This window comes from Mobula birostris, chromosome 13, assembly GCF_030028105.1.
Source record: "Mobula birostris isolate sMobBir1 chromosome 13, sMobBir1.hap1, whole genome shotgun sequence".
In the NCBI taxonomy this organism is placed as follows: Eukaryota; Metazoa; Chordata; class Chondrichthyes; order Myliobatiformes; family Myliobatidae; genus Mobula; species Mobula birostris.
Window position 1 is genome coordinate 4964180 of NC_092382.1, and position 25550 is coordinate 4989729.

General features: G+C 42.5%; 1 protein-coding gene across 3 annotated transcripts; it reads right to left on the reverse strand.

Annotated features, from left to right (window-relative positions):
* Nucleotides 1-1903: 1903 nt before the first annotated feature.
* LOC140208241 (uncharacterized) lies at nt 1904-18200 on the reverse strand. Of its 3 annotated transcripts, none has more exons than XR_011888706.1 (3): nt 17411-18200; nt 7880-11379; nt 1904-2562 (listed from the first exon to the last, which is right to left on the reverse strand). XR_011888706.1 is itself a non-coding variant. In XM_072276769.1 (2 exons), exon 2 carries the CDS (start codon nt 10969-10971, stop codon nt 9010-9012), a length of 1962 nt encoding a protein of 653 aa, XP_072132870.1. In that variant the 5' UTR covers nt 10972-11379; nt 17411-18200; the 3' UTR covers nt 3593-9009. The 3 variants fall into 3 exon arrangements, 1 of the variants encoding a protein (XP_072132870.1); XR_011888705.1 differs by having other exon boundaries at nt 1904-2881; XM_072276769.1 differs by lacking the exon at nt 1904-2562 and having other exon boundaries at nt 3593-11379.
* Nucleotides 18201-25550: the final 7350 nt, after the last annotated feature.

The following is a 25550-nucleotide window of genomic DNA, read 5'->3' on the forward strand; positions in this document are numbered from 1 at the left end:
ATGAAGAAGGATCAAATGTGATAGCCCTTTCATTTAGAGAATCGAGGACTGAGAGATGAAGACATTGAAATGCACAACATCATTACCGGTTGAACCAGGGATCCCAGTCTCTGAAAATGGGGGTGGACTGTACGGGACTGAGATGAGGGGAAATGTCTCCATTCTGAGGGTGGTGAATGTCTGTAAATCCCCACCACAGAGGCCGGTGAAGACTCAGTATCGTCCTCACATAAAAAAAAGAGGCCAGCAGATGTGTGGAGACTGAAGGGATCGAGGAAATGAGGATCAGGCAGAAACATGTGGCTGAGATGGGAGAGCAGCCGCCATCTTGGTGATGGTTCAAGGGGCTGAATGGCCACCTCCTGCTGATTCTCACTTGGTGTTTCAGTGTTCCTGTCCAGTGAGCCCGGAGGAATGTGAATAGAAAGTAGAAACATAGAAAAACTGCAGCAGTATAGAGGCCCTTCGGCCCACAATGCTGTGCCGAACATGTTCTTACCTCAGAAATTACCCAGGGTTACCCATAGCCCTCTGTTTTTCTAAGCTCCATGTACCTGTCCAGGAGTCTCTTCGAAGACCCTATTGTCCCATTCCACACACTCACCACTCTCTGTGTAAAAAAACTTACCCCTGACATCTCCTCTGTACCTAATCTCCAGCACCTTAATCCTGTGTCCTCTTGTGGCCACCATTTCAGCCCTGGGAAAAAGCCTCTGACTATCCACACGATCAATGCCTCTCATCATCTTATACACCTTATCAGGTCACCTCTCATCCTCCGTCGGTCCAAGAAGAAAAAGCCGAGTTCACTCAACCTATTCTCATAAGACATGCTCCCCAGACCCGGCAACATCCTTGTATATCCCCTCTGCACCCTTTCTATGGTTTCCACATCCTTCCTGTAACGAAGCGACCAGAATTGAGCATAGTACTTCAAGTGCAGTCTGACCAGAGTCCTACATTACCCTTCGCCTTTTAAATTCAATCCCACGGTTGATTAAGGCCAATGCACCGTATGCCTTCTTAACCACAGAGTCAACCTACGCAGCAGCTTTGAGTGTCCTATGGACTCGGACCCCAAGATTCTCCTGGCAGAGAATCTCACCTGGTCCCTAACACCAGCTCCATAGCAAAGAAAGCCCAGCAGTGTCCTTACTTTCTGTGAAGGCTGAGGAAGGTCCATCTCCCACCCTCCGTCCTCACCACATTCTACAGAGGACGTATCGAGAGCATCCTGAGCAGCTACATCACTGTCTGGTTCGGAAACCATCTCGGATCGCAAGACCCTGCAGTGGATACTGAGGTCAGCTGAGAAGATCATCGGGGTCTCTCTTCCCACCATTGGAGACACTTACACCACACACTGCATCCGTAAAGCAAACAGCATTGTGAAGGACCCCATGCACCCCTCATACAAACTCTTCTCCCTCCTGCCACCTGGCAAAAGGCACCGAAGTTTTCAGGCCCTCACGACCAGTCTATGTAACAGTGTTTTCCCCCCCCAAGTATTCAGACTCCTCAATACTCAGAGCCTGGACTGACACCAACCTACTGTCTTGTTTATTATTTATTGTAATGCCTGCACTGTTTTGTGCACCTTATGCAGTCCTCAGCAGGTCTGGAGTCTCGTGTAATTTTGTGTTTTTTTACGTAGTTCAGTGTAATTTTTGTATTGTTCATGTAGCACCATGGTCCTGAAAAACATTGTCTCGTTTTTACTGTGTATGGTACCAGCAGTTATGGTGGAAATGACAATATACAGTGCCTTGACTTGACTCTGATCCTCCGCACTGCCAAGTCTTACCATTAATGCTATATTCTGCCATCATCTTTGACCTAATACAATGAACCAGCTCACACTTATCTGGGTTGAACTCCATTTGCCTCTTCTCAGCCCAGTTTTGCATCCTATCAATATAGATATAGATAGATAGATATACTTTATTAATCCCGAGGGAAATTTGGTTTCGTTACAGCCGCACCAACCAAGAATAGAGCGTAAATATAGCAATACAAAAAACCCCAACAATCAAACACCAAAATGCAAACTATGCCAGATGGAAAATAATTCCAGGACCAGTCTATCGGCTCAGGGTGTCTGACCCTCCACGGGAGGAGCTGCATGTTCAATGGCCACAGGCAGGTACGACCTCCCGTGCTGCCAAGTGTTGTATCACGGTGGAATGTGGCCGAAGTCCAACAGTAAAAAGTTCAATATCCAGTCTGCAAACACATTCCTCAATCATAATATACCCCGGATTGCACTATCCGTTGTTAGCCAGATCAGTAAGCACCGAACTCCTTCACGCTTACCGCTCTCAGTGCACTTCCGGTCAGCCGGAATGGAATTACCCACCGAACTCCTCTTCTCCAAAAGTCTCTGTTGTCTCGACCCGGTCCTCTTTCCTCGACTTTGTGATCCCCCTCTGTGTGTTTTCCTCCGGATTTCAGCTGGGGTGTCCATCGCTCTGTTCGCTAAGCCGGCCGGTGTTTGCTGGTCCGTGAAATATACAATGCGACCTTGCTTCTGTCTCGCATGTTGGGATGTAACCATTTCCAGTGCTAAAGAAAACCCAAAGAAAACTCTCTCTACCAGCATGTTAGACAGCGTGCAGCTTCGACGTGTTACCGTGAGAAAAAAAATACAAAAAATAACGGAAATTAAAAAGTAAAAGGAATAGATCGGATTGGCTGTACCAGGCTGCATGCACGACTGGTGCATGTGCAAGATATATCTTCAAGCCAACACTTTAGATAAAATTTTAGTATCAAAATTGAGTAAAGAGATAGGTCTATACGAAGAGCATTTAGTAGGATTCATATTCTTTTTGAGAATGAGCAAAATGGAAGCTCCGTAAAAAGACTCTGGTTGTCTTCCTTCCTGTAAGGGTAGAACATAAATGTGGTATAAGCAAGGAGGAAAAAGCCTAATAAAATTCTCCAGAGAATCCACCGGGTCCTGGGGATTTCCCAGAATGCAATTCTCAAATAGCCTGAGCAATTTCATCCTGGGAAATAGGTTGATCCAATTGCCTACGATCATCTAATGAAAGATTAGGAATATTTAATTGATCTAAAAAATTATTCATTGCAATATTATCATTAACAGAGTCAGATCTATACAATTTAGAATAAAATTCTCTAAAAGTTCATTAATTTCAAGGTGGTCAGTTGTCACGTCCCCATTAATTTTATGTATTTCTTTAATTTGCCGCTTGGCTGAAAATGGCTTCAATTGATTAGCCAGTAGCTTACCAGTTTTATCTCCGTGAATATGAAGTTGACTTCTATCTTTTAAAAGTTGGCTTTCAATTGGATATGTTAAAAGAAGATCATATTTAGTTTTAGTTTCAATACGTCTCTTATATGTTTCAGGATCAGGTACAGAAGCATATTTATGGTCCAGTTGCTTTAACTGATTGGCTAATTCATTTCTTTCTTTGTTAGCTTTTCTAATGATGTTTGCAGTATAAGAAATAATTTGACACCGGATGTACGCTTTAAAAGTATCCCATATAATCAGGCTAGACGCCTCTTCCAACGTATTTTCTTCAAAAATAAAGAGTAATTTGATTCTCCATAATTTTTTTAAAAAATCTTCATCGGATAACAGAGTTGAATTAAATCGCCAAAATCTACTCATGGGGATAGGACCAGGAAGATTTAAAGATAGAATTACAGGAGAGTGGTCAGAGATAGCAATCTCTTTATATTCAATTGATCGAACTAATGGAATCATTTGACTATCAATAAAAATAAAGTCAATCCCGGTATAAGAATGATAGACATGAGAGAAAAAAGAATACTCCCTGTCCGTCAGATGAAGAAATCGCCAAGCATCAACTATACCACATTTAGTTAGAAAAGATTGGATAAACAAAGCTGATTTATTAAGTGTGGCTGGTTTAACAAATGAGTGATCAAATACTGGATCTAACCAGCAGTTAAAATCTCCTCCCATCACAAGGGCGTAAGTACACAAATCTAGCAAATATGAAAATAGACGCTCAAAAAATCCTGGATCATCTACATTGGGGGCATAAACATGAGCAAAAACAATCAACTTACTGTCTAAACTCCCTGATACAATAACAAAACGACCATTAGGGTCCGAAACAACTTTATGCTGAATAAAGGGAACTGTAGTATCTACAAAAAATCGAAACTCCACGGGATTTTGCGTTAAACGAAGAGTAGAATTCCTTACCCTTCCACTCAGTAAAAAAAACGTAAGGTATCACAGCTGTGTATGTGTGTTTCTTGTAAAAAAAAAATAATGGGTGCTTTCATTTTTTTAATATAAGCAAACACTTTGTTCCTTTTGGTGGGGTGATTCACCCTTTCACATTCAAACTAAACAGGTGAATATTTCGAACCATTTTAAATACCAATCAACATGTAATTAAAAGATCTGGCCATAAGTTATTAAAACTAGAAAGCAAACCGTAAAGTAAGGTATTGAAACAAACAATCATATATTCAACCCAACACAGCTCCCAGAGAGAAATAGGCCCTACCCCCTCCCCTACCCAAAGCGAGAAAGCTGACCAATAGACAGTCAGTGAGCTAAGAACTAAGTACCGACCCCAAAAAATCCTGTTGACAGAAAGAACTCCAGTCCTGCGATGTCATTATGTCCCTACCAACACACAACATAAAAAGTAAAACAACTTAGTATTTGAAAATGTGAAAGGATCAATTTAAACAAATTCAAAGAAAGCTGTATTAAAAGAAAGCCTCAAAAAGGGATAAAATAAAGTAGTATCAAAAAATATATAACAAAAGACAATATATGAACAGCCAAAACGTAACCTTATTTCAAATTCATATTAACAGAAGAAAAAAACTTGATCAAATAAGAAGTATAACAGTTTTAGAATTCATCCTTCAGAAACTCTTTTGCATCTTCAACTGAATTTATTCTTTTTCGCAATCCGTTCTTCAAAACAATACTCAGACGTGCGGGGAACTGAAGAGATGGTTTATACCCTTTATTATAAAATTCCGACATAACTTCTTTATATTTCATGCGATCAGCCAAAACTTCAGGTGAATAGTCTTCCACAAATCTAACCTTGCAATTTTGGAAATCGATCATTCCTTGTCTCCGGGTATGGTGAATTAAAAGGTCCTTCATACGAAATTCATGAAAGACTAGTCTGATCGATCTGGGTTTCGCCACCAAGGACAATGGCTTCAAAGTCAGAGAGCGAGAAGCTCGATCGAGCTTCAGCTCAGATGTGAATAAAGCAGGGAAAATCTGCTTCAGAAAGTTTGCAAAAAACTTCGTAGGGTCAGCGCATTCAATTGATTCTTCAAGACCCAGGATTCGCAAGTTATTTCTCCTATTTTTATTTTCGAGACTGATGATCCTTCTCAGCATTTTATCATTGGATAAAGATAACTCTTTGCAGAGTTTAATTGTATCTTCAGTGTCCTCTTCAAGTATCATTAGCTTCGCAGTATTCTCCTGAATTTGGTTCTCATGCTCAAATAAAGTTCGCTGAATTGTATCCAATTTGCTGTTAAGCCGTTGAAACTCTTCACAGAATTCCTACTTTTGCCGTTTAAGGAAGTCACTGATTGAATCCAAAGTGACTGCGGATTCATCTTCTGTTTCTCTTTCTTTTGCAAACGCTTTGGTTCTTTTCCCAGCCACAGTAAAGCAGTATTGAAGTTTTATAATAAGGTTTCAAAAAAAAAAAGACTGGTAGGAGACAATTAAGTAAACAGGGTAGGAGCAATCGAAAAGCGGCCAACAGGGCTCTGACTGCTTCTTATATCTAACATCTGCTTCCTTCTTCCACTTGACGAGTTGCCTCGCGTGTTTCGTCAACCACGGTTCCCTTTTCCGACCATTTTTTCCTTGCCTCAGTGGGACAAACCTATCCTGAACCCAGCACAAGTGGTCCCTAAACTTCCTCCACATTACTTCTGTGCTTTCACCTTTCAACACCTGTTTCCAATTTACTCTCGCTAGTTCCTGCCTCATCCATTCATAGTTAGCCCTTCTCCAGTTAAGCACTTTCCCATTTTGTCTGTTTTTATCCTTTTCCATAGCTATGCTGAAGCTAAAGGAGTTGTGGTCACTCTCACCAAAATGCTCCCCCACCAAGATGTCTGCCACCTGACCAGGTTCATTACCCAGAACTAGATCCAGTATGGCCTCTCCTCTCGTCGAACGGTCCACATACTGTGTCAGGAATCCTTCTTGAACACACCTGACAAATTCAGCCCCATCTGTCCCCCTTGCAGTCAGGAGGTGCCAGTCAATATGAGGGAAGTTGAAATCACCCATAACTACAACCCTGTATTTCCTGCACCATTCTAAAATCTGCCTGCTTATCTGCTCCTCGATGTCCCGAGGGCTATTTGGGGGCCTATAGACCACTCCCGGCACAGTGATTGATCCCTTCCTATTTGTGACTTCCACCCACACCGACTCAGTGGACACCCCCTCTGCAGCGACCTCCCTTCCTACAGCTGTGATACTATCCCTGATCAGTAATGCTACTCCCCCCCTTTTCTACCTCCCATCCTATTCCTTTTAAAACACCTAAACCCCGGTACCTGCATCAGCCAATCCTGCCCTTCCTCCAGCCAAGTTTCAGTAACGGCCACAACATCGTAGTTCCACGTACTGATCCATTTTCTAAGTTCATCCCCTTTATTCCTAATACTCCTGGCATTGAAATAGACACACTTCAACCCCTCGAACTGGCTACATGTATGTTTTGTCCCCTGCCTGCCCTTCCTCAGCAACTCAGAACACATAGCATCATGCCCTTGTCCTTCTACCCTCATCTCTGCACTCACATTCTGATTCCCACCCCCCTGACAAACTAGTTTAAACCCTCCCCAACAGCTCCAGCAAACCTGCCCACCAGGATATTGGTTCCTTTCCAGTTCAGGTGCAGCCCGTCCTTGTTGTACAGGTCAGACCTTCCCCAGAAGAGATCCCAATGCTCCAGAAATCTGAACCCCTGCCCCTGCACCAACTCTTCAGCCACACTTTCAACTGCCATGACTTCCTGTTCCTACCCTCTCTGTCTCGTGGCACAGGCAGCAATCCTGAGATTACCACCCTTGAGGTCCTGCTTTTTAACTTTTTTCCTAACTCCCAATATTCTTACGCTCCAAAGAATAAAGACCTAATTTGTTCAACCTTTTGCTGTAACTTAGGAGATGAAATCCAGGCAACATTTTAGTAAATCTCCTCTGTACTCTCTCAATTTTATTGACATCTTTCCTATAATTCAGTGATCAGAACTGTATACAATACTCCAAATTTGGCCTTACCAATGCCTTGTACAATTTCAACATTACATCCCAACTCCTATACTCAATGCTCTGATTTATAAAGGCCAGCATACCAAAAGCTTTCTTCACCACCCTATCCAAATGAGACTCCACCTTCAGGGAACTATGCACCATTACTCCTAGATCCCTCTGTTCTACTGCATTCTTCAATGCCCTACCATTTACCATGTATGCCCTATTTTGATCACTCCTACCAAAATGCAGCACCTCACATTTATCAGCATTAAACTCCTTCTGCCATCTTTCAGCCCACTCTTCTAAGTGGTCTAAATCCTGTCTGCAAGCTTTGAAAATATTCTTCATTATCCACAACTCCACCTATCTCAGTATCATCTAATACTTACTCATCCAATTTACCACCCCATCATCCAGATCATTAATATATATGACAAACAACATTGGACCTAGTACAGATCCCTGAGGTTTAGTCATCAGAGACAATTGTGCTGTCCCTCACTTCCCACATCCTACAATCAGAGCACTGGACTGTCCTATCTACTGCCTCCATTACCAACTCCTAAGTTAATCAAAATAATTAAAGAAACATACCCAGCCTTACCTTACTGGGAGCAAGCTCGTCCTCTGCCTCTTCTCGCCGAAACCTCTCGAGCCAAAGCCTCAAAGCTCCACTCCTTCACTGGCCCACTCACTCACTGGCCGCTCCGCTTCAGCTACCCCTCTTTTTACTTGTTTGTTGAGCTTCTCAATTTACAATTGCCCAATCAAATTGCTTGGTCCCCTGACCTTGATTGCCCAATCAGCTGCATTCTGAGCTGTTCAAATTTTGATTGACATGATTGCACAATCCAACTGCCAGAACCTCTCGAGCCAAAGCCTCAAAGCTCCACTCCTTCACTGGCCGCTCTCCACTCCAGTCCATATAAAACTCCAGTCCCAATAAAGGTGAATATGCAGCAGAAGAAACTCCTCCCATGCTCAGTGACCAGGGTGCAGACTGGGTGTGGTGAGCAGCAGCAATAATTGCAGAGTTCAGCACCAACAGTCACTCTCAAAATTGCATTCAGCAACGGTGATGGACAAATATCCAGCAAGCAGCTTATTGAAACATTCCAGTACTATGTCACAAGTGTAACATGCTGTGAGGTTTCACTGCTAATGGAATGGCCTCTCTGCAATGCATCACTGCTGAGGTAACGGTTTCTCTGTAGCAGCAATGTTTAGGTTACGACTAGAGACAACAGGGTTTTGGAACGCAGGGCTATCCAATGAGAGAAATGTTGTTCTTTCTTGGGAGTCTGGAAGAGAGATTTTTGCAGTCTTTTGCCGGGGAGCGATGAGAAGACATGAATGGAGAGATTGGGCCTTTCTTCTTCATTATTTTTTTTACTCGTTCTATAGTCAAAGTAAGAAACTATAAAGCCCAAACGTTTTATCACAGATTATGTACCGTTTGTTTTCTCAGGGTACTGATTTGTAACAGGGAACACATCAAGCAGCATCCACCCAAACAAGATTTCTTAAGACTGGCCGGGCTGGGGGGGGGGGCTATCACCCCCTATATTAAGCTGCCAGTCAAAGTGAGAGTTACATCAGGTTAGAATACTGAGTGAATCGCTTCCCACATTCACAGCTGTCGAACGGCCTCTCCCCACTGTCAACCCAATGATGCACATTCGGTGCAGAGTGCTCAGAGAATCTCCTCCCAAAGTCTGAGCAGCTGATCGGCCTCTACTCGGTGTGAACTCGCTGGTGTTTCTGTAGATTCGATGACCGAGTGAATCCCTTCCCACACACTGAGCAGCTGAATGGCCTCTCCCCTGTGTGAACACGCTGGTGTCTCTGTAGATGAGATGACCAAGTGAATCCCTTCCCACAGTCTCGGCAGGTGAACGGCCTCTCTCCAGTGTGAACTCGCTGGTGCGTCAGTAGTTGAGATGACGAAGTGAATCCTTTTCCACAGTCTGAGCAGGTGAACGGCCTCTCTCCAGTGTGAACGTGCTGATGTACCTTCAGTTGATATGACTTAGTGAATCCCTTCCCACAGAATGAGCAGGTGAACGGCCTCTCCCCAGTATGAACTGACTGGTGTGCCTGTAGTTCAGTTGACCAAGTGAATCCCTTCCCACAGACTGAGCAGGTGAACGGCCACTCCCCAGTATGAACTGACCGGTGTGCCTGTAGTTCGGATGCCTGAGTAAATCCTTTCCCACAATCTGAGCAGGTGAACGGCCGCTCCCCACTGTGAACTCGCTCGTGTCTCTGTAGGGTGCATGACTGAGTGAATCCCTTCCCACAGACAGAGCAGGTGTACGGCCGCTCCCCACTGTGAACTCGCTGGTGTGCCATTAGGGCGGATGACTGAGTGAATCCCTTCCCACAGTCTGAGCAGGTGAACGGCCTCTCCCCAGTGTGAACTCGCTGATGTACCTTCAGTTGGGATGAGGAAGTAAATCCCTTCCCACAGTGCAAGCAGGTGAACGGCCTCTCCCCAGTGTGAACTCGCTGATGTACCTTCAGTTGGGATGAGCAAGTGAATCCCTTCCCACACTCTGAGCAGGTGAATGGCCGCTCTCCAGTGTGAACTCGCTGGTGTACCTTCAGTTCAGATGACTGACTGAATCCCTTCCCGCAGTTTGAGCAGGTGAACGGCCTCTCACCAGTGTGAACTCGCTGATGTACCATCAGTTGGGATGACAAAGTGAATCCCTTCCCACAGTCGGAGCAGGTGAACGGCCTCTCTCCAGTGTGAACTCGCTGATGTACCTTCAGTTGAGATGACTGAGTGAATCCTTTCCCACAGTTTGAGCAGGTGAACGGTCTCTCTCCAGTGTGAACAGACGAGTGTACTTGCAGGTGGGATGATCGAGTGAATCCCTTCCCACACACTGAGCAAGTGAATGGCCTCTCTCCAGTGTGAACTCGCTGATGTACCTTCAGTTGGGATGAGCAAGTGAATCCCTTCCCACAGTCTGAGCAGGTGAATGGCCTCTCTCCAGTATGAACTAGCTGATGCACCTTCAGTTGGTATGAGCAAGTGAATCCCTTCCCGCAGTCTGAGCAGATAAACGGCCTCTCCCCAGTGTGAACTCGCTGATGTACCTTCAGGTGGGATGAGCAAGTGAATCTATTCCCACACATTGAGCAGGTGAACGGCCTCTCCCCAGTGTGAACAGACCAGTGTGCTTGTAGGTGGGATGGCCGAGTGAATCGCTTCCCACACACTGTGCAGGTGAATGGCCTCTCCCCAGTGTGAATTCGCTGGTGTCTCTGTAGATGAGATGACCGAGTGAATCTCTTCCCACAGTCTGGGCAGGTGAACGGCCTCTCCCCAGTGTGAACTCGCTGATGTACCTTCAATTGGGATGACAAAGTGAATCCCTTCCCACAGTCGGAGCAGGTGAACGGCCTCTCCCCAGTGTGAACTCGCTGATGTACCTTCAATTGGGATGACAAAGTGAATCCCTTCCCACAGTCGGAGCAGGTGAACGGCCTCTCCCCAGTGTGAACTCGCTGATGTACCTTCAGTTGGGATGACAAAGTGAATCCCTTCCCACAGTCGGAGCAGGTGAATGGCCTCTCCCCAGTGTGTACTGACTGGTGCCTCAGTAGGTGAGATGATTTAGTAAATCCCTTCCCACAGTCCGAGCAGGTGTACAACCTCTCCCTAGTGTGAACTTGCTGGTGAGCCATTAGGTCAGATGACCGAGTGTATTCTTCCCCACAAATTCAGCAGCTGACCAGCCTCTGCCCAGGGTGAACCGACTGGTGTGTCCACAGGTGGGATGACCGACTGAATCCCTTCTCACACACAGAACAGGTGAATGGCCTTGTCCCAGTGTGAACTTGCTGATGTACCTTCAGTTGAGATGACCGACTGAATCCATTCCCACTGACTGAGCAGGTGAACGTGTAGGTCCTTGTGTAAAATGACGGGCGTGCCAGTCTGTCAGATGATCGAGTGAATCCCTCGTCACAGTCCGAGCACAAAGGATGATCAAGTGAATCCCTTGCTCCACTTCTTAAATATCCGGCTGGAGACAGCAAAACTGGCTTGCTGTGTTCGAGATTCCCATAGACAAATTCCTTGTCATTTTTAACCTGTAAAAATATTTACAAAATCCATCAATGGGTGTAAGACAGTATTTCAGATGAGATCACTTGAGTTGTCAAGGTGTGATCTGGCATCATACTATTACAGTGAGGTTCAATCCAAGTTCGAGAGAGAAATCATCTTCTAACTGGGCACAGTGCTGGTATCTAGAATGACCAACATATTCTCTGATACTGTTCCTGTCTCGATAACAATGGGAATTTCTGCCATCTCCAATCTGTGACCTGGCTCAGTTTGACTCTGTCTATTCGTATTATTCCCTGTTCCCACTGAGCTGCATGGGTGACTGGTAGGAACTGAAACACTCTCACACAAATAGCTGGCAGTGCATTCCACGCACCCAGCACTCTCTGTGTAAAAAACTTACCCCTGTCATCCCCTCGGTATCTATTTCAAAGCACCTTAAAACTATACCCCCTCGTGTTAGCCATTTCAGCCCTAGGAAAAAACCTCTGGCGATCCACACGATCAATGCCCCTCATCATTTTATACACCTAAAAAAGGCTCTAAACATAAACAAGGAAATTATACATTGCCTTGAGGATTTGTTAAAAGTGTACAAAATTATGACGGTATAGATAGGGTAATTGCAAGCAGCTTTTTCCACTGAGGTTGGGTGGGATGATGACCAGAGGTCATGGGTAAGTGGGGAAGGTGAAAATTTAATGGGAACATTTGGAAAATCTCTTTATTGAAATGGTTGTGAGAGTGTGGAATGAGATGCCAGCACAAGTGGTGAATGTGAGCTCGGTTTCACCATTTAAAAGAAGTTCGGATGGGAGCCTGGATGGTAGGGGTATGGAGGGTGTTACATACCTCAAGGAGATGTGATTTTTTTTTGTGAGAACGATGTAATGCTCTTTTGGAGGTCACCTGATGTAATTTTCCCGCCGACGTGAGGTCACGTGAGGACATTTTCACCATGGGTATATAAGGGAAGACCTCAGATGACGCAGTTAGTTTTTAGTTTTTAGTTTTCCAGCTAGAACGTGCGTCTGTGTCTCCGTTTCTATTGCGTATTTGTTTTTATGACGCAGTTTCATTTTTAAAACGGCATGTTACGTTCTGTTTGAAGGTACAATAGTGCTGGACTGGAAATTTTTGCTAGATGTGTTGATGTACCTTTTTCCAGCAGTATTGGAGAGTGAAGACTTTTTCGAAGTACAGGACCCGAAGGACTAAGAGAAATCAGGAATGTTTGGCAGCTTAATAAATGATCGACCTTATTGAGTCTTTGTTGAAGGAGTAGCGACCTGCATCGCAGATAACTCATACCAAAAGAGCAAGGTAGTTCATGCAAGGTGCTCTCTAGAATTGACGGTCAGTTGTTTTAAGCCGTTTATTTCCTGCATCATGAATTCTTTGGTCAGAACAAACAGGAAAGTCGTGTCAATGAAGAAATCCTTCTCCAGAGAAGTCTCTCCCAATTGAATGTATAAATCTGTTGGACTTTCGAATTTACCATTTTAAGAACCGTATTTGACTTTACTGCTTTATGAACTGTTTTCACATTTAACGCTTTAAGAACCAGTGCTGAGTGACGATTTGTTGAACGGCCGCATAACTTCCGGTTAAGGTTTTTGTTTGTTTTTATATTGTTTATCTCTGTTTAATAAATGTTTGGTTGTTTTCCTATAACCTGTCTCGATTGATATTCATTGTTGCTGGTTACATAACATAATTTGTGGGGGCTCAGCCAGGAGATGTTCCGATTTTGAGGTTAAGTGCTGATAATTGCCATTCTGATTTGGAAAAGGAAAATACCCGATTTTTTTGAGTTGGATTGGTGTGTGAGTGGTATTCGGCAACAATGAATATTAACGAGTTTATGGACATGCCTGACTCGGTGTCTTTAGTGAATGCAAAAAAACCTGAGGTATTGGAGATTGCGAGGAGGTTGGATATTAAAGGAATTACAAAGAATACCACAAAGGCTTTAATACAAAGAAAAATCGCTGAGCATTATATTAGTTTGAAAACGTTTGATGATGAGGTGTTAGATAGGTTTCCAATGAGTAATCTGGAAATGCAGTTGCACCTTGAACAGTTGAAGTTTGAAAGATTTAAAGTGGAAATGGCCAAAAGAGAGGTTAATTAAAAAAAGGGCATTTGAAGAAAGGGAAGCTGAAAACCGGAGGAAATTTGAGTTTGAGATGGAGAAATTAAGGATGGGAAATCAGTCTTCTGGTTCTAAGAAACAGTTTATTGCTAGTCGTGAGGTTATTTTGGCTCCTCCATTTAATGAAGCTGAAGTGGACAAATATTTCCAGCATTTCGAAACCGATGCACTGAGTTTAAAGTGGCCGAAAGAGCAATGGCCGCGTGATGTTACGGAGTGTAATTAAAGGCAAGGCACAACAAGCTTATACAGCTTTAAATGCTGAGCAAGCACTGGATTATGATACTGTTAAACAGCATATATTAAAGGCATATGAGTTGGTTCCGGAAGCGTATAGAGAAAGATACAGAAATTTGAAGAAATCTGTGGAAAAAACTTATGTAGAATTTGCCTATGAGAAATCTATGTGTTTTGAGAGATGGGTTTCCTCTAAAAATGTGAATGGGGAGTTTAATACATTAAAAGAGTTGATTTTACTGGAGGAATTTAAAAGAAGCATTCCTGTTGAAGTGAGAACATACTTAAATGAAAGGGACACTGCTACATTGCAGGAGATTGCTAAATTAGCTGATGAATATGCTTTAATTCATAAGAATAAATTTTCTGCAGGTAAAATTTTTAAAAGGAAAAATAGCACAGAGAGTCAATGTAAACCAGAAATTAAACCTGAAGTGAGTGAGAAAAGTAAGGATGAAGGGAGACATGTGAAGGAAAGACATTTTTGGTATTATTTGTAATTATTGTAAGAAACCTGGACATGTAATAGCTAATTGCTTTTGATTGAAAAAGAAAGAGAAAGAAGCCGACCCAGATGCTTGTGTGCAGCATATTGAAACACCTTTAAATTCACAGGGTTTAGAAAACATTAATGAAGATGTGTCAGAGTCTGACCAAGTTAAGAGGGGATATGAAACTTTTATAACAGAAGGATTTGTATCCTTGAAAGAAGGATCTAATTCAGTACCAATAAGAATACTTAGAGATACTGGAGCTTCTCAATCACTAATATTAGACAGTGTGCTAAAATCTGAAGTCTGAAGTCTGACTAAAGTCTGACATTGTGAGGTAAATTATATAAGAGGAGTTGGGAGTGCCCTCATGCCAGGACATTTGCATAGAGTAAATTTAAGGTCAGGATTAGTTACAGGGATTGTTAAAGTAGGGCTACAATCCAGTTTAACTGTGAATGATGTTTCTCTTTTGTTATGGAATGATTTAGCAGGTGGACAAGTTTTTCCTGAAGTGCATTTGAAAATAAATTCAAATTCTGAGGAACCACAGAGGGAATCTAACACAGATTCTTCCTGTGTTGTAACAAGAGCTATGGCTAAAAAGACTGATGTACAGGATGAGGTTGTTACCCATGACAGTTCAACTCAAGATTCGAATTTTGAGGATGTATCAGAAACTTTCTTACCTACGTTATTTGATCAGGATTTTGGTGGTAAGTCTGACCAGGAAGATTTGTCTTTATCTCGGAAGGAGATGATAGCAGAAGAACAAGCTCTTTCAGATAGTGAAATTGAAAAAGTACCAGTGGGATATTATTTTGAAAAGGGACTATTAATGAGAAAGTGGAGAGCACCTACAATTCCTGCTAGTGAGGAATGGGAGGTTAATCATTGGGTAGTAGTTCCTAAAGTTTATCGAAATGAGGTTTTAACTATGGCTCATAGTATTCCTTTGGGTGGTCATCTAGGTGTAAAGAAAACTATGAACAAAGTTTCTAAACATTTTTATTGGCCTAGTTTAAGACAAGGTGTAGCGACATTTTGCAGAACGTCCCATACATGTCAAATTGTGGGTAAACCTAATCAGGTTACTCCAGTGGCCCCACTGCAACCAATTCCAGTACTTGGTGAGCCGTTCTCAAAAATCATTGTAGACTGTGTAGGTCCTTTGCCAAAAACTAAACCTGGACATCAATATTTGTTAACTATTATGTGCACAGCGTCTAGGTTTCCAGAGGCAGTACCTCTTAGGAATATAACAGCCAAAACTGTGACAAAGGGTCTTATAGTTTTTTTTACTTATTTTGGGTTGCCTAAGGAAATACAACCGGATCAAGGTAGTCATTGTATGTCTGGATTGTTTCAGCAAATAGTTTATAAACTGGGAGCAAAACAGATTATCTCATCAGCCTATCATCCAAAATCACCAGGAGCCTTGGAGAGATTTCATTCTACATTAAAAACTATGATTAGGACATATTGTGTGGAAAATGAAAAAGACTGGAATGAAGGTATACATTTACTACTTTTTGCGGTATGAGAGGCAGTACAGGAATCATTAGGTTTTAGTCCTTTTGAACTTGTGGTTGGGCATAGAGTTTGAGGACCTTTGGCCTTGTTGAAAGAACAGTGGATTAATAAAGAGGTACACACTAGTTTGCTAGATTATGTTTTTTTTTAATTTAAAGAAAGATTATATAAAGCTTGTAGCTTGGCAAAGGAAATTTTAAATTAGCTCAAGAGAAGATGAAGACTTGGTATGATAAGGAAGCTAGGATGAGGTCATTTAAGCCTGGAGATAAGGTGTTGGTTCTTTTCCCAGTGCAAACGAACCCATTACAAGCTAAATTTCATGGTCCTTATGAGATTAAATCTAAGGTAAATAATGTAGATTACGTGATAAAAACCCCAGATCGGAGAAAGACAACACAGCTGTGTCATATAAATATGATAAAACCATATTAAGAGAGAGACTGCTGCTATGACTATTGTGATCAATAATGAGTCTGATCTTGATAAAACCTTAAGGGATGATTCATCTGAAACTCATTTTAAACTCAACATTATTTCAGCCACGTTACCAAATTCAAAAATTCTAGAAAATATTTATGGAAAATTAGCTTATTTACAGCCAGAGCAGAGACAGCAGATGAAACAGTTAATTTTTAAATACAGAGATTTATTTCCAGATGTTCCTAGAACAGCCACTGTAGCTACAGTTGATGTAGATGTTGAGATGCAAAACCCATAAAACAACATCCGTATCGAATGAACAGGGAAAAATGTGAACTTGCCTAATAAGAAATTAAGTATATGTTAGAGAATGATATTATTAGACACTCTAATTTGAATTGGAGTTCACTGTGCATTATGGTGCCTAAGCCAGATAATAGTATTAGGTTTTGTACAGATTACAGGAAGGTGAATGCTGTGACAAAAACTGATGCATATCCAATCCCTAGGGTAGATGATTGTGTGGATAAAGTTGGACAAGCCAAATTCCTTACAAAGATTGATTTGTTAAGAGCTTATTGGTGTGTTCCATTGACAGATAGAGGTAGAGAGATTTCAGTATTGGTAACCCCATCTGGGTTATATGAATATAATGTTCTTCCATTTGGGATGAAGAATGCACCAGGTACATTTCAGAGGATGATTAATAGCATGATTCAGGGATTAAAAGATACAGATGCCTATATTGATGATTTAGTTACAGGAAATAATACGTGGAAAGCACATATTACTGCGGTGGGGAAATTATTTGACAGACTTTCAAAAGCTAACTTAACTATTAACTTAGCTAACAGTGAATTTGGTCAGGCCACTGTGACCGTTAAGGAAAAGGGTTAAGGAAATTAAACTTCAATTTAGTAACACAGTTCAATGTTACAGGAGTACAATATTCTGATCACTCATATTAAGGGTAAAGACATTGTGATCACTGATCGTTTATCTAGATGTTAAATGTACAATGAAAAATTGTTTTTATGGAGTGGTATTTTAAAATTTGTAACACTCCTACTGTATATTAGTTTGTAAAGTGCTGAAAGATAAGACTGTATATATTGTGTATGTTGTAAGTTTTATACCTTTGTATAAATTGTTAATTGTTAAAGTTTTGTTCTTTGAGAGACCAATATGTTTATTTTGGAGGAAGGTGTTACATACCTCAAGGAGATCTGTGATTCTTTTTTTGTGAGAATGATGTAATGGTCTTCTGGAGGTCACCTGATGTAATTTTCCCGCTGATGTGAGGTCACATGGGGACACGTGCACCACGGGTATATAAGGGAAGACCTCAGTTGACGCAGTTAGATTTTAGTTTTTAGTTTTCCAGCTAGAACGTGCGTCTGTGTCTCCGTCTCTGTTGCATATTTGTTTTTATGACACAGTTTCATTTTTAAAAAGGAGTGTTACTTTCTGTTGCAAGGTACAACAGAGCTGGATTGGCAATTTTTGCTAGATGCACTGATGTACCTTTTTCCAGCAGTACTGGAGAGTGAAAACTTCATCGAAATACAGGATACGAAGGATTAAGAGAAGTTGGGAATGTTCGGCAGTTTAATAAAGGATCGACCTTATTGAGTCTTCGTTGAAGGAGTAGCGACCTGCATCAAAGATAACTCATACCAAAAGAGCAAGGTAGTTCATGCAAGGTGCTCTCTAGAATTGACGGTCAGTTGTCTTAAGCCGTTTATTTCCTGCATCGTGAATCCTTTGGTCAGAACAAACTGGAAAGTCGTGTCAATGAAGAAATCCTTCTCCAGAGAAGTCTCTCCCAATTGAATGTATAAATCTGTCGGACTTTAGAATTTACCATTTTAAGAACCGTATTTGACTTTACCGCTTTAAGAACTATTTTCGCATTTAACGCTTTAAGAACCAGTGCTGAGTGATGATTTGTTGAACGGCTGCATAGCGGTTAACTTTCAGTTAAGGTTTTTGTTTGTTTTTATATTGTTTATCTCTGTTTAATAAATGTTTGGTTGTTTTTATATAACCTGTCTCGATTGATATTCATTGTTGTCAGTTACGTAACAAGGGCAATGGTCCCGGTGCAGGTAGTTGCATTAGACAGCTTAAATGCTATTTCAGCATTGACCAGATGGGCCAAATAGCCTGTTTGTGTACTGAACCTCTCCATGTTTCTATGACAGAGAAGCTGGATAAACATGTTTGGAAAGGAAAAGGTAGGAGTGACAACGGAGCAGCAATGGGAGGAGTTCGGGAGCTGAGTGATCGATACATCCCAAAGAAGTGGAAGCATTGGAAAGGCAGGAGGACACAACCGTGGCTGAAATGAGAAGCCACAGCCAACATAAAAGCCAAAGAAAGGGCAAAAAAAAAAAGAACAAAAACTATTGGGAAGCTTTTAGAAACCAACAGAAGACGACAAAAAAAATGTCAAATGAGCTCAGGGCGTGGAATTATGATACTGTAGTCCTGAGCCTTGGTTGTACCACAACAGAGGAACAAAATATCCCGGGCCTCAATATCGCTTGAAAACCAAGTTTCCCTGCACCAGTTACCCTTCAACTTTTATTTTGGCAGGCACATACAAACTCTACACCTTCAAACTTCACTTCTGAATGCCTCCCACTTACAAGTACTCCTTTGCCAGAAAACAGCCTGTCCCAAACCACACTTGTCAGATCCTTTCTGAGACCTTCAGAATTGACCTTTCTCCAATTTAGAATCTCAACCCGTGGTCCAGACCTCTCTTTTTTCCATATTTACTTTGAATCTCATGGCATTATGATCACTAATTTATGTCACCAGCCCTGGATCATTTACTAACAGATTATTGGACACTCCTACATCAGGAATTCTGTATACTGAATAAGAGCACATTTGACAAACTCTACCCCATCTAGTCCTTTTACAGTATGGGAGTCCCAGTCAATATATGGAAAATTAAAATCACTTACTGAATCAACCTTTGTTTCTTGGCATTGTCCTTGATCTCTGTAGAAATTTGTTCCTCTAAATCCTTCAGACTATTGGGTGCAACCAAGTCCCAATAATGACTACAGTATCATAATTTTCTGTCCTGAGCTCATCTGGATTTCCTACGATGCCTCTTGCATTGTGATATACACAGCTCAGCATATTCATCGCCCCATGCTCAACCATTTGATTGCTGACTCTACCTGAGGTCTGAACAACATCTGACTGGTGTCAAGAAAACAAATTCTCCCTCATTGTCACAAAAACAAAGGAGCAGATTGTGGACAACAGGAGGAATGGAGACAGGCTAAGCCCTATTGACATCAGTGGATCTGGGGTTGAGAGGGTGAACAGCTTTTAAGTTCCTCGGCATAAACATCACCAAGGATCTCACATGGTCTCTACATACCGGCTGTGTTATGAAAAGAGCACACCAGCACTTCCTTCACCTCAGATGGTTGAAGAAGTTTGGGATGGGGCCCCAAATCCTAAGAACTTTCTACTGGAACACAATTGAGAGCATCCTGACTGGCTGCATCACTGCCTGGTATGGGAACTGTACTTCCCTTAATCGCAGGACCCTGCAGAGTGTGGTGTGGACAGCCCAGCTCATCTGTAGATGTGAACTTCCCACTATTCAGGACGTTTACAGAGACAGGTGTGTAAAAAGGGCCCAAAGGATATTGGAGACCCAATTCACCACAACCACAAACTGTTCCTGCTGCTACCATCCAGGAAATGGTAACACAGCAAAAGGACCAACAGGCTCCGGGACATCATCTTCCACCAGACCATCAGACTGATTAATTCATGCTGATACAATTGCATTTCCACATTACATTGCCTGTTCTATGTACAAACTATTTATTATAAATTACTATAAATTACACATTGCACATTTAGAGGGAGACGTAATGTAAAGATTACTCCTCCTCATGCATATTAAGGGTGTACTGTATGTAATGAAGTCAATTCAATTCACCCTCTCCACTACTTGTTCTGTCATTCTGGCTCCCATTCCCCCTTCAAATTATTTTAACCACAACACCCCTCTCCCCACACTAGCACTACCAAGCCTTACCACTGGGATATTAGTCCCCTCTTGTTCTTTTGCCCTAACTAGAAACATGGAAAATAAGTGCAGGAGTAGGCCATTTGGCCCTTCGAGCCTGCACCGCCATTCAGTATGATCATGGCTGATCATCCAACTCAGAACCCCGCCCCAGGCTTCCCTCCATACCCCCTGATCCCTTTAGCCACAAGGGCCATATCTAACTCCCTCTTAAATATAGCCAATGAACTGGCCTCAACTGTTTCCTGTGGCAGAGAATTCCACAGATTCACCACTATCTGTGTGAAGAAGTTTTCTCTCATCTCAGTCCAAAAAGGCTTCCCTTTTATCCTCAAACTGTGACCCCTCGTTCTGGACTTCCCCAACATCGGGAACGATCTTCCAGCATCTAGCCTGTCCAATCCCTTCAGGATGTTATACCTTTCAATAAGATGCCCCCTCAATCTTCTAAATTCCAACGAGTATAAGCCTAGTTGATCTAGTCTTTCATCATATGAAAGTCCTGCCATCCCAGGAATCAATCTGGTGAACCTTCTTTGTACTCCCTCTATGGCAAGGATGTCTTTCCTCAGATTAGGGGACCAAAACTGCACACAATACTCCAGGTGTGGTCTCACCAAGGCCTTGTACAACTGCAGTAGTACCTCCCTGCTCCTGTACTCGAATTCTCTTGCTATGAATGCCAGCATACCATTCGCCTTTTTCACCGCCTGCTGTACCTGCATGCCCACTTTCAATGACTGGTGTATAATGACACCCAGGTCTCGTTGCACCTCCCCTTTTCCTAATCGGCCACCATTCAGATAATAATCTGTTTTCCTGTTTTTGCCACCAAAGTGGATAACCTCACATTTATCCACATTAAATTACACCTGCCATGAATTTGCCCACTCACCTAACCTATCCAAGTCACCCTGCATCCTCTTAGCATCCTCCTCACAGCTAACACTGTCGCCCAGCTTTGTGTCATCCACAAACTTGGAGATGCTGCATTTAATTCCCTCGTCTAAGTCATTCATATATATTGTAAACAACTGGGGTCCCAGCACTGAGCCTTGCGGTTCCCCACTAGTCACTGCCTGCCATTCTGAAAAGGTCCCGTTTATTCCCACTCTTTTTAAGTAACTAAACCCCTATCACCCCCTTGACTTTCCTCTGCCAGGTAATGCCCCCCAACAGTTTCTAAAGTGGTCCACCTGCTGTTGTGTGGGATGGCCACAAGAGTACTCTGCGATGTCTAGTTAAACTCATTCTCCTTCCTCACTCTGACCCAGTTTCCTGTGTCCTGCACCTTGGGTGTAACTCACCTCTCTTCATTTCATATCCATCACCCCCTCCAACTGCTGGATGATCCAGAATTCATCCATTTCAAGCTGCAACTCCTTAAAGTTCAGGGTTACAAGCTGCAGCTGGATGCACATCTCGTAGGTGAGGGCATCAGGGACACTGGAAGTCTCCCCACCTTCCCACCAATGTACCCTCTAATTTGTAATGACCTGTATACACATAAATCTTGTACTGTCCATTTTTTTACCCAGTGACAACATGTGCACAGTGAATTTTATATAGAGAGATATTCATTTTAACAGCTAGCAAATCACTCTCGATAAGAACTTTGATGTCCTCTGGGTTTGATCGAGTTCATCTGCACTCTCACACAACCTCTGTAGCAGGCCTGTAACGGGTAATGAAGGATTTTCTCACCAGAGCTTTTGCACATCATCAATATGTCATTTGCTTGCTAAATTATGCTTCAAAAAGTCAAGATTTCCAAATATCATTCCACTTCTTCCCACTTGTAAATTCTCCAGTAACTTTTACATCACCACAATACACACAGGTGACACCAGTTTCTGTATTGTACATAAATATTTCCCCTGAACCCTCCCCCAGGTGACTGACGGTGGTGAACTCAGTGATGGCAATGCCAATGAATATGAAGGGAGGGGCAGTAGTCTGTCTCATTGGAGTCTGGCACATTTGTGATGTGAAAGCTACTTGTTGCCCAGGGCAAAGGTCTTTGATATCATTATGTACCCAGAGAGAGTGGGTCAAAACATGTCCCTGTTATTTGGAACCTGATCCTTTTTTGGTAATTCACGAGACTCTGACAAGCATTTGATCCCGGCTAAATGACGAACATTGTCTTTTGTCTCTCTTTTAGCTGGACGTGCAGTACTCCTTAAGTGGAGAGATGAAGTTCCCCGTACCCATGTTCAATGGCTCAGGGATATTATGTCTTCTTTAGATCTTGAAAAGATATTAATAGCAAAAGGATAGTGAGGGATAAAATTGATCCCTTAGAGAATCAGAGTGGATGGGTATGTGTGGAGCCAAAAGAGATGGGGGAGATTTTGAACAATTTCTTTTCTTCGGTGTTCACCAGGGAGAAAGTTATTGAATTGTGTAAGGTAAAGGAAACAAGAAGGGTAGTTACGGAAAGTATAATGATTAAAGAAGAGGAAGTACTGACGCTTTTAAGGAATATAAAAGTGGGTAAGTCTCTGGGTCCGGACAGGATATTTCCTTGGACCTTGAGGGAAGTTAGTGTGGAAATAACAGAGGCTCTGACAGAAATATTTCAAATGTCATTGGAAACGGGGATGGTGCCGGAGGATTGGCGTATTGCTCATGTTGTTCCATTGTTTAAAAAGGGTTCTAAGAGTAAACCTAGCAATTATTGACCTGTGAGTTTGACGTCAGTGGTGGGGAAATTGATGGAAAGTATTCTCAGAGATGGTATATATAATTATCTGGATAGACAGGGTCTGATTAGGAACAGGTAACATGGATTTGTGCGTGGAAGGTCATGTTTGACAAATCTTATTGAACTTTTTGATGAGGTTACTAGGAAAGTTGATGAGAGTAAAGCGGTGGATGTTGTCTATATGGACTTCAGTAAGGCCTTTGACAACGTTGCACACAGAAGGTTAGTTAAGAAGATTCAATCGTTAGGCATTAATATCAAAGTAGTAAAATGGATTCAGCAGTGGCTTGATGGGAGATGCCAGCAAGTTGTGGTGGATAACTGTGTCTCAGATAGGAGGATGGTGACTAGTGATGTGCCTCAGGGATCTGTACTGGGTCCAATGTTGTTTGTCATATATATTAATGATCTGGATGATGGGGTGGTAAATTGGATTAGTAAGTATGCAGATGATACTAAGATAGGTGGAGTTGTGGATAATGAAGCAGGTTCTCAAAGCTTGCAGAGAGATTTAGACCAGTTAGAAGAGTGGGCTGAAAGATGGCGGATGGAGTTTAATGCTGGTAAATGTGAGGTGCTACATTTTGGTAGGCCTAATCAAAATAGGACATACATGGTAAATGGTAGGGCATTGAAGAATGCAGTAGAACAGAGGGATCGAGGAATAATGGTGCATAGTTCCCTGAAGGTGGAATCCCATGTGGATAGGGTGGTGAAGGAAGCTTTTGGTATGCTGGCATTTACAAATCAGAGCATTGAGTATAGGAGTTGGGATGTAATGTTGAAATTCTATAAGGCATTGCTAAAGCCAAGTTTGGAGTATCGTGTACAGTTCTGGTCACCGAATTACAGGAAAGATGTCAATAAAACTGGGAGAGTACAGCGGAGATTTACTAAAATGTTGCCTGGGTTTCATCTCCTAAGTTACAGAGAAAGGTTGAACAAGTTAGGTCTTCATTCTTTGGAGCATAGAAGGTTGGGGGGGGACTTGATAGAGGTGTTTAAAATTATGAGGGGGATAGATAGATTTAATGTGGATAGGCTTTTTCCATTGAGAGTGAGGGAGATTCAAATAAGAGGACGCGAGTTGAGAGCTAAAGGGCAAAAGTTTAGGGGTAACATGACAGGGAACTTCTTTACTCAGAGAGTGGTAGCTGTGTGGAACGAGCTTCCAGCAGTAGTGGTTGAGGCAGGTTCAATGTTTTCATTTAAAGTAAAATTGGACAGATATATGGACAGGAAAGGAATGGAGGGTTATGGGCTGAGTTCAGGTTGGTGGGACTAGGTGAGAGTAAGAGTTCGGCACGGACTAGAAGGGTTATACGGTTACCATCCACTTTTTAATTCAGATATAAAGTTCCATAAGGTATGGGGACCTTTTCTTGAATATTTTCATAATTCTCACGTGGATTGACAAGTGTATGTTTTTTCTTCCCTTGATAGTCAGATCCTGCATTTCCAGCTTTCTTTGATTCTTTGTTTAGTTAGCAGGCTGCTTTTTTTATTAGTGATTTCTCTTTTTACTACAATATATAGATCTGGGGTGATAAAAGTTTATCTCAAATGTCCTTTTAAATACTTATATTATAATAGTTGGCTTGGAGTTGGATCGTGGGTGGGTTAGGTGCTTTCCTTTCTAACTTTTCATTTTTAATATGGGTGACTTACTCATTTATTAAGACATGTATTATTGTTATTTTTGTCTGTATTGCAATGATCCCTCTATTTACACTATTGATTTTTTTCTTCGACACTGTTTGTAGAAAACTAAAAAAAATTTTAAAAAACATGTTCTCACAGGTAGAAAGTCCAGAACAAGAGGGGGTGGAACAAGCAACAGACACAAAATGCTGGAGGAACTCAGCAGGCCAGGCAGCATCTATGGAAAAGAGTACTAATGCTGAGTTCCTCCAGCAATTTGTGTGTGTTGCTCGGATTTCCAGCATCTGCAGATTTTCTCTGGTTTGTGACTGGAGGCAGAACAAAGGTGATTTTCACAACAGCTGATGTAAAAGATTTTGTTCCCTTTCTCCGAGTTCCCGATCCTTGCATTTAGACAGCTGGAGCTCAGCTCTGTCTGAGAGACCCATCGGTTCCCATTCCCTCATCAGCCGGAAGCTCCCCGGGGCCCGTGTACGGATGGTGGGGCTGAGAGAGAGGGAAGAGAGCAGGACTGTCCCGGGATTGCGGGTCACGGAGTCCGGAGTCACAGCAACTACCCGAAGTCGGTGTTGAAAACGCCGCCCGGTGAGACCCCCAACCCGGAGACCCCTTCTCACCTCAACCGATCATCCGGGGCCTTTTGTGCCCCGCGCGCTGGTGAGCTCGAGCTTGGTCGGTTAAACGGCCGGGCTACTAATCACGTGACCAGACCCTCCCCCACCGCTGTCAACAGAGGAGTCACGCGCTGCGCTATTCCCATTGGTACGAAGCGATGTCAATCACTACTTCCAACCAATAGCGGAGGCGGACCAGCCGAGAGGGCGTTACCCCCGATGACTCCGTCTCCCGAACTTTCCGTCACGGCGGGACAACCGTCAAAGTAAATGTCCGCTTTCTGATTTATTTCCATTTCCCTCCGA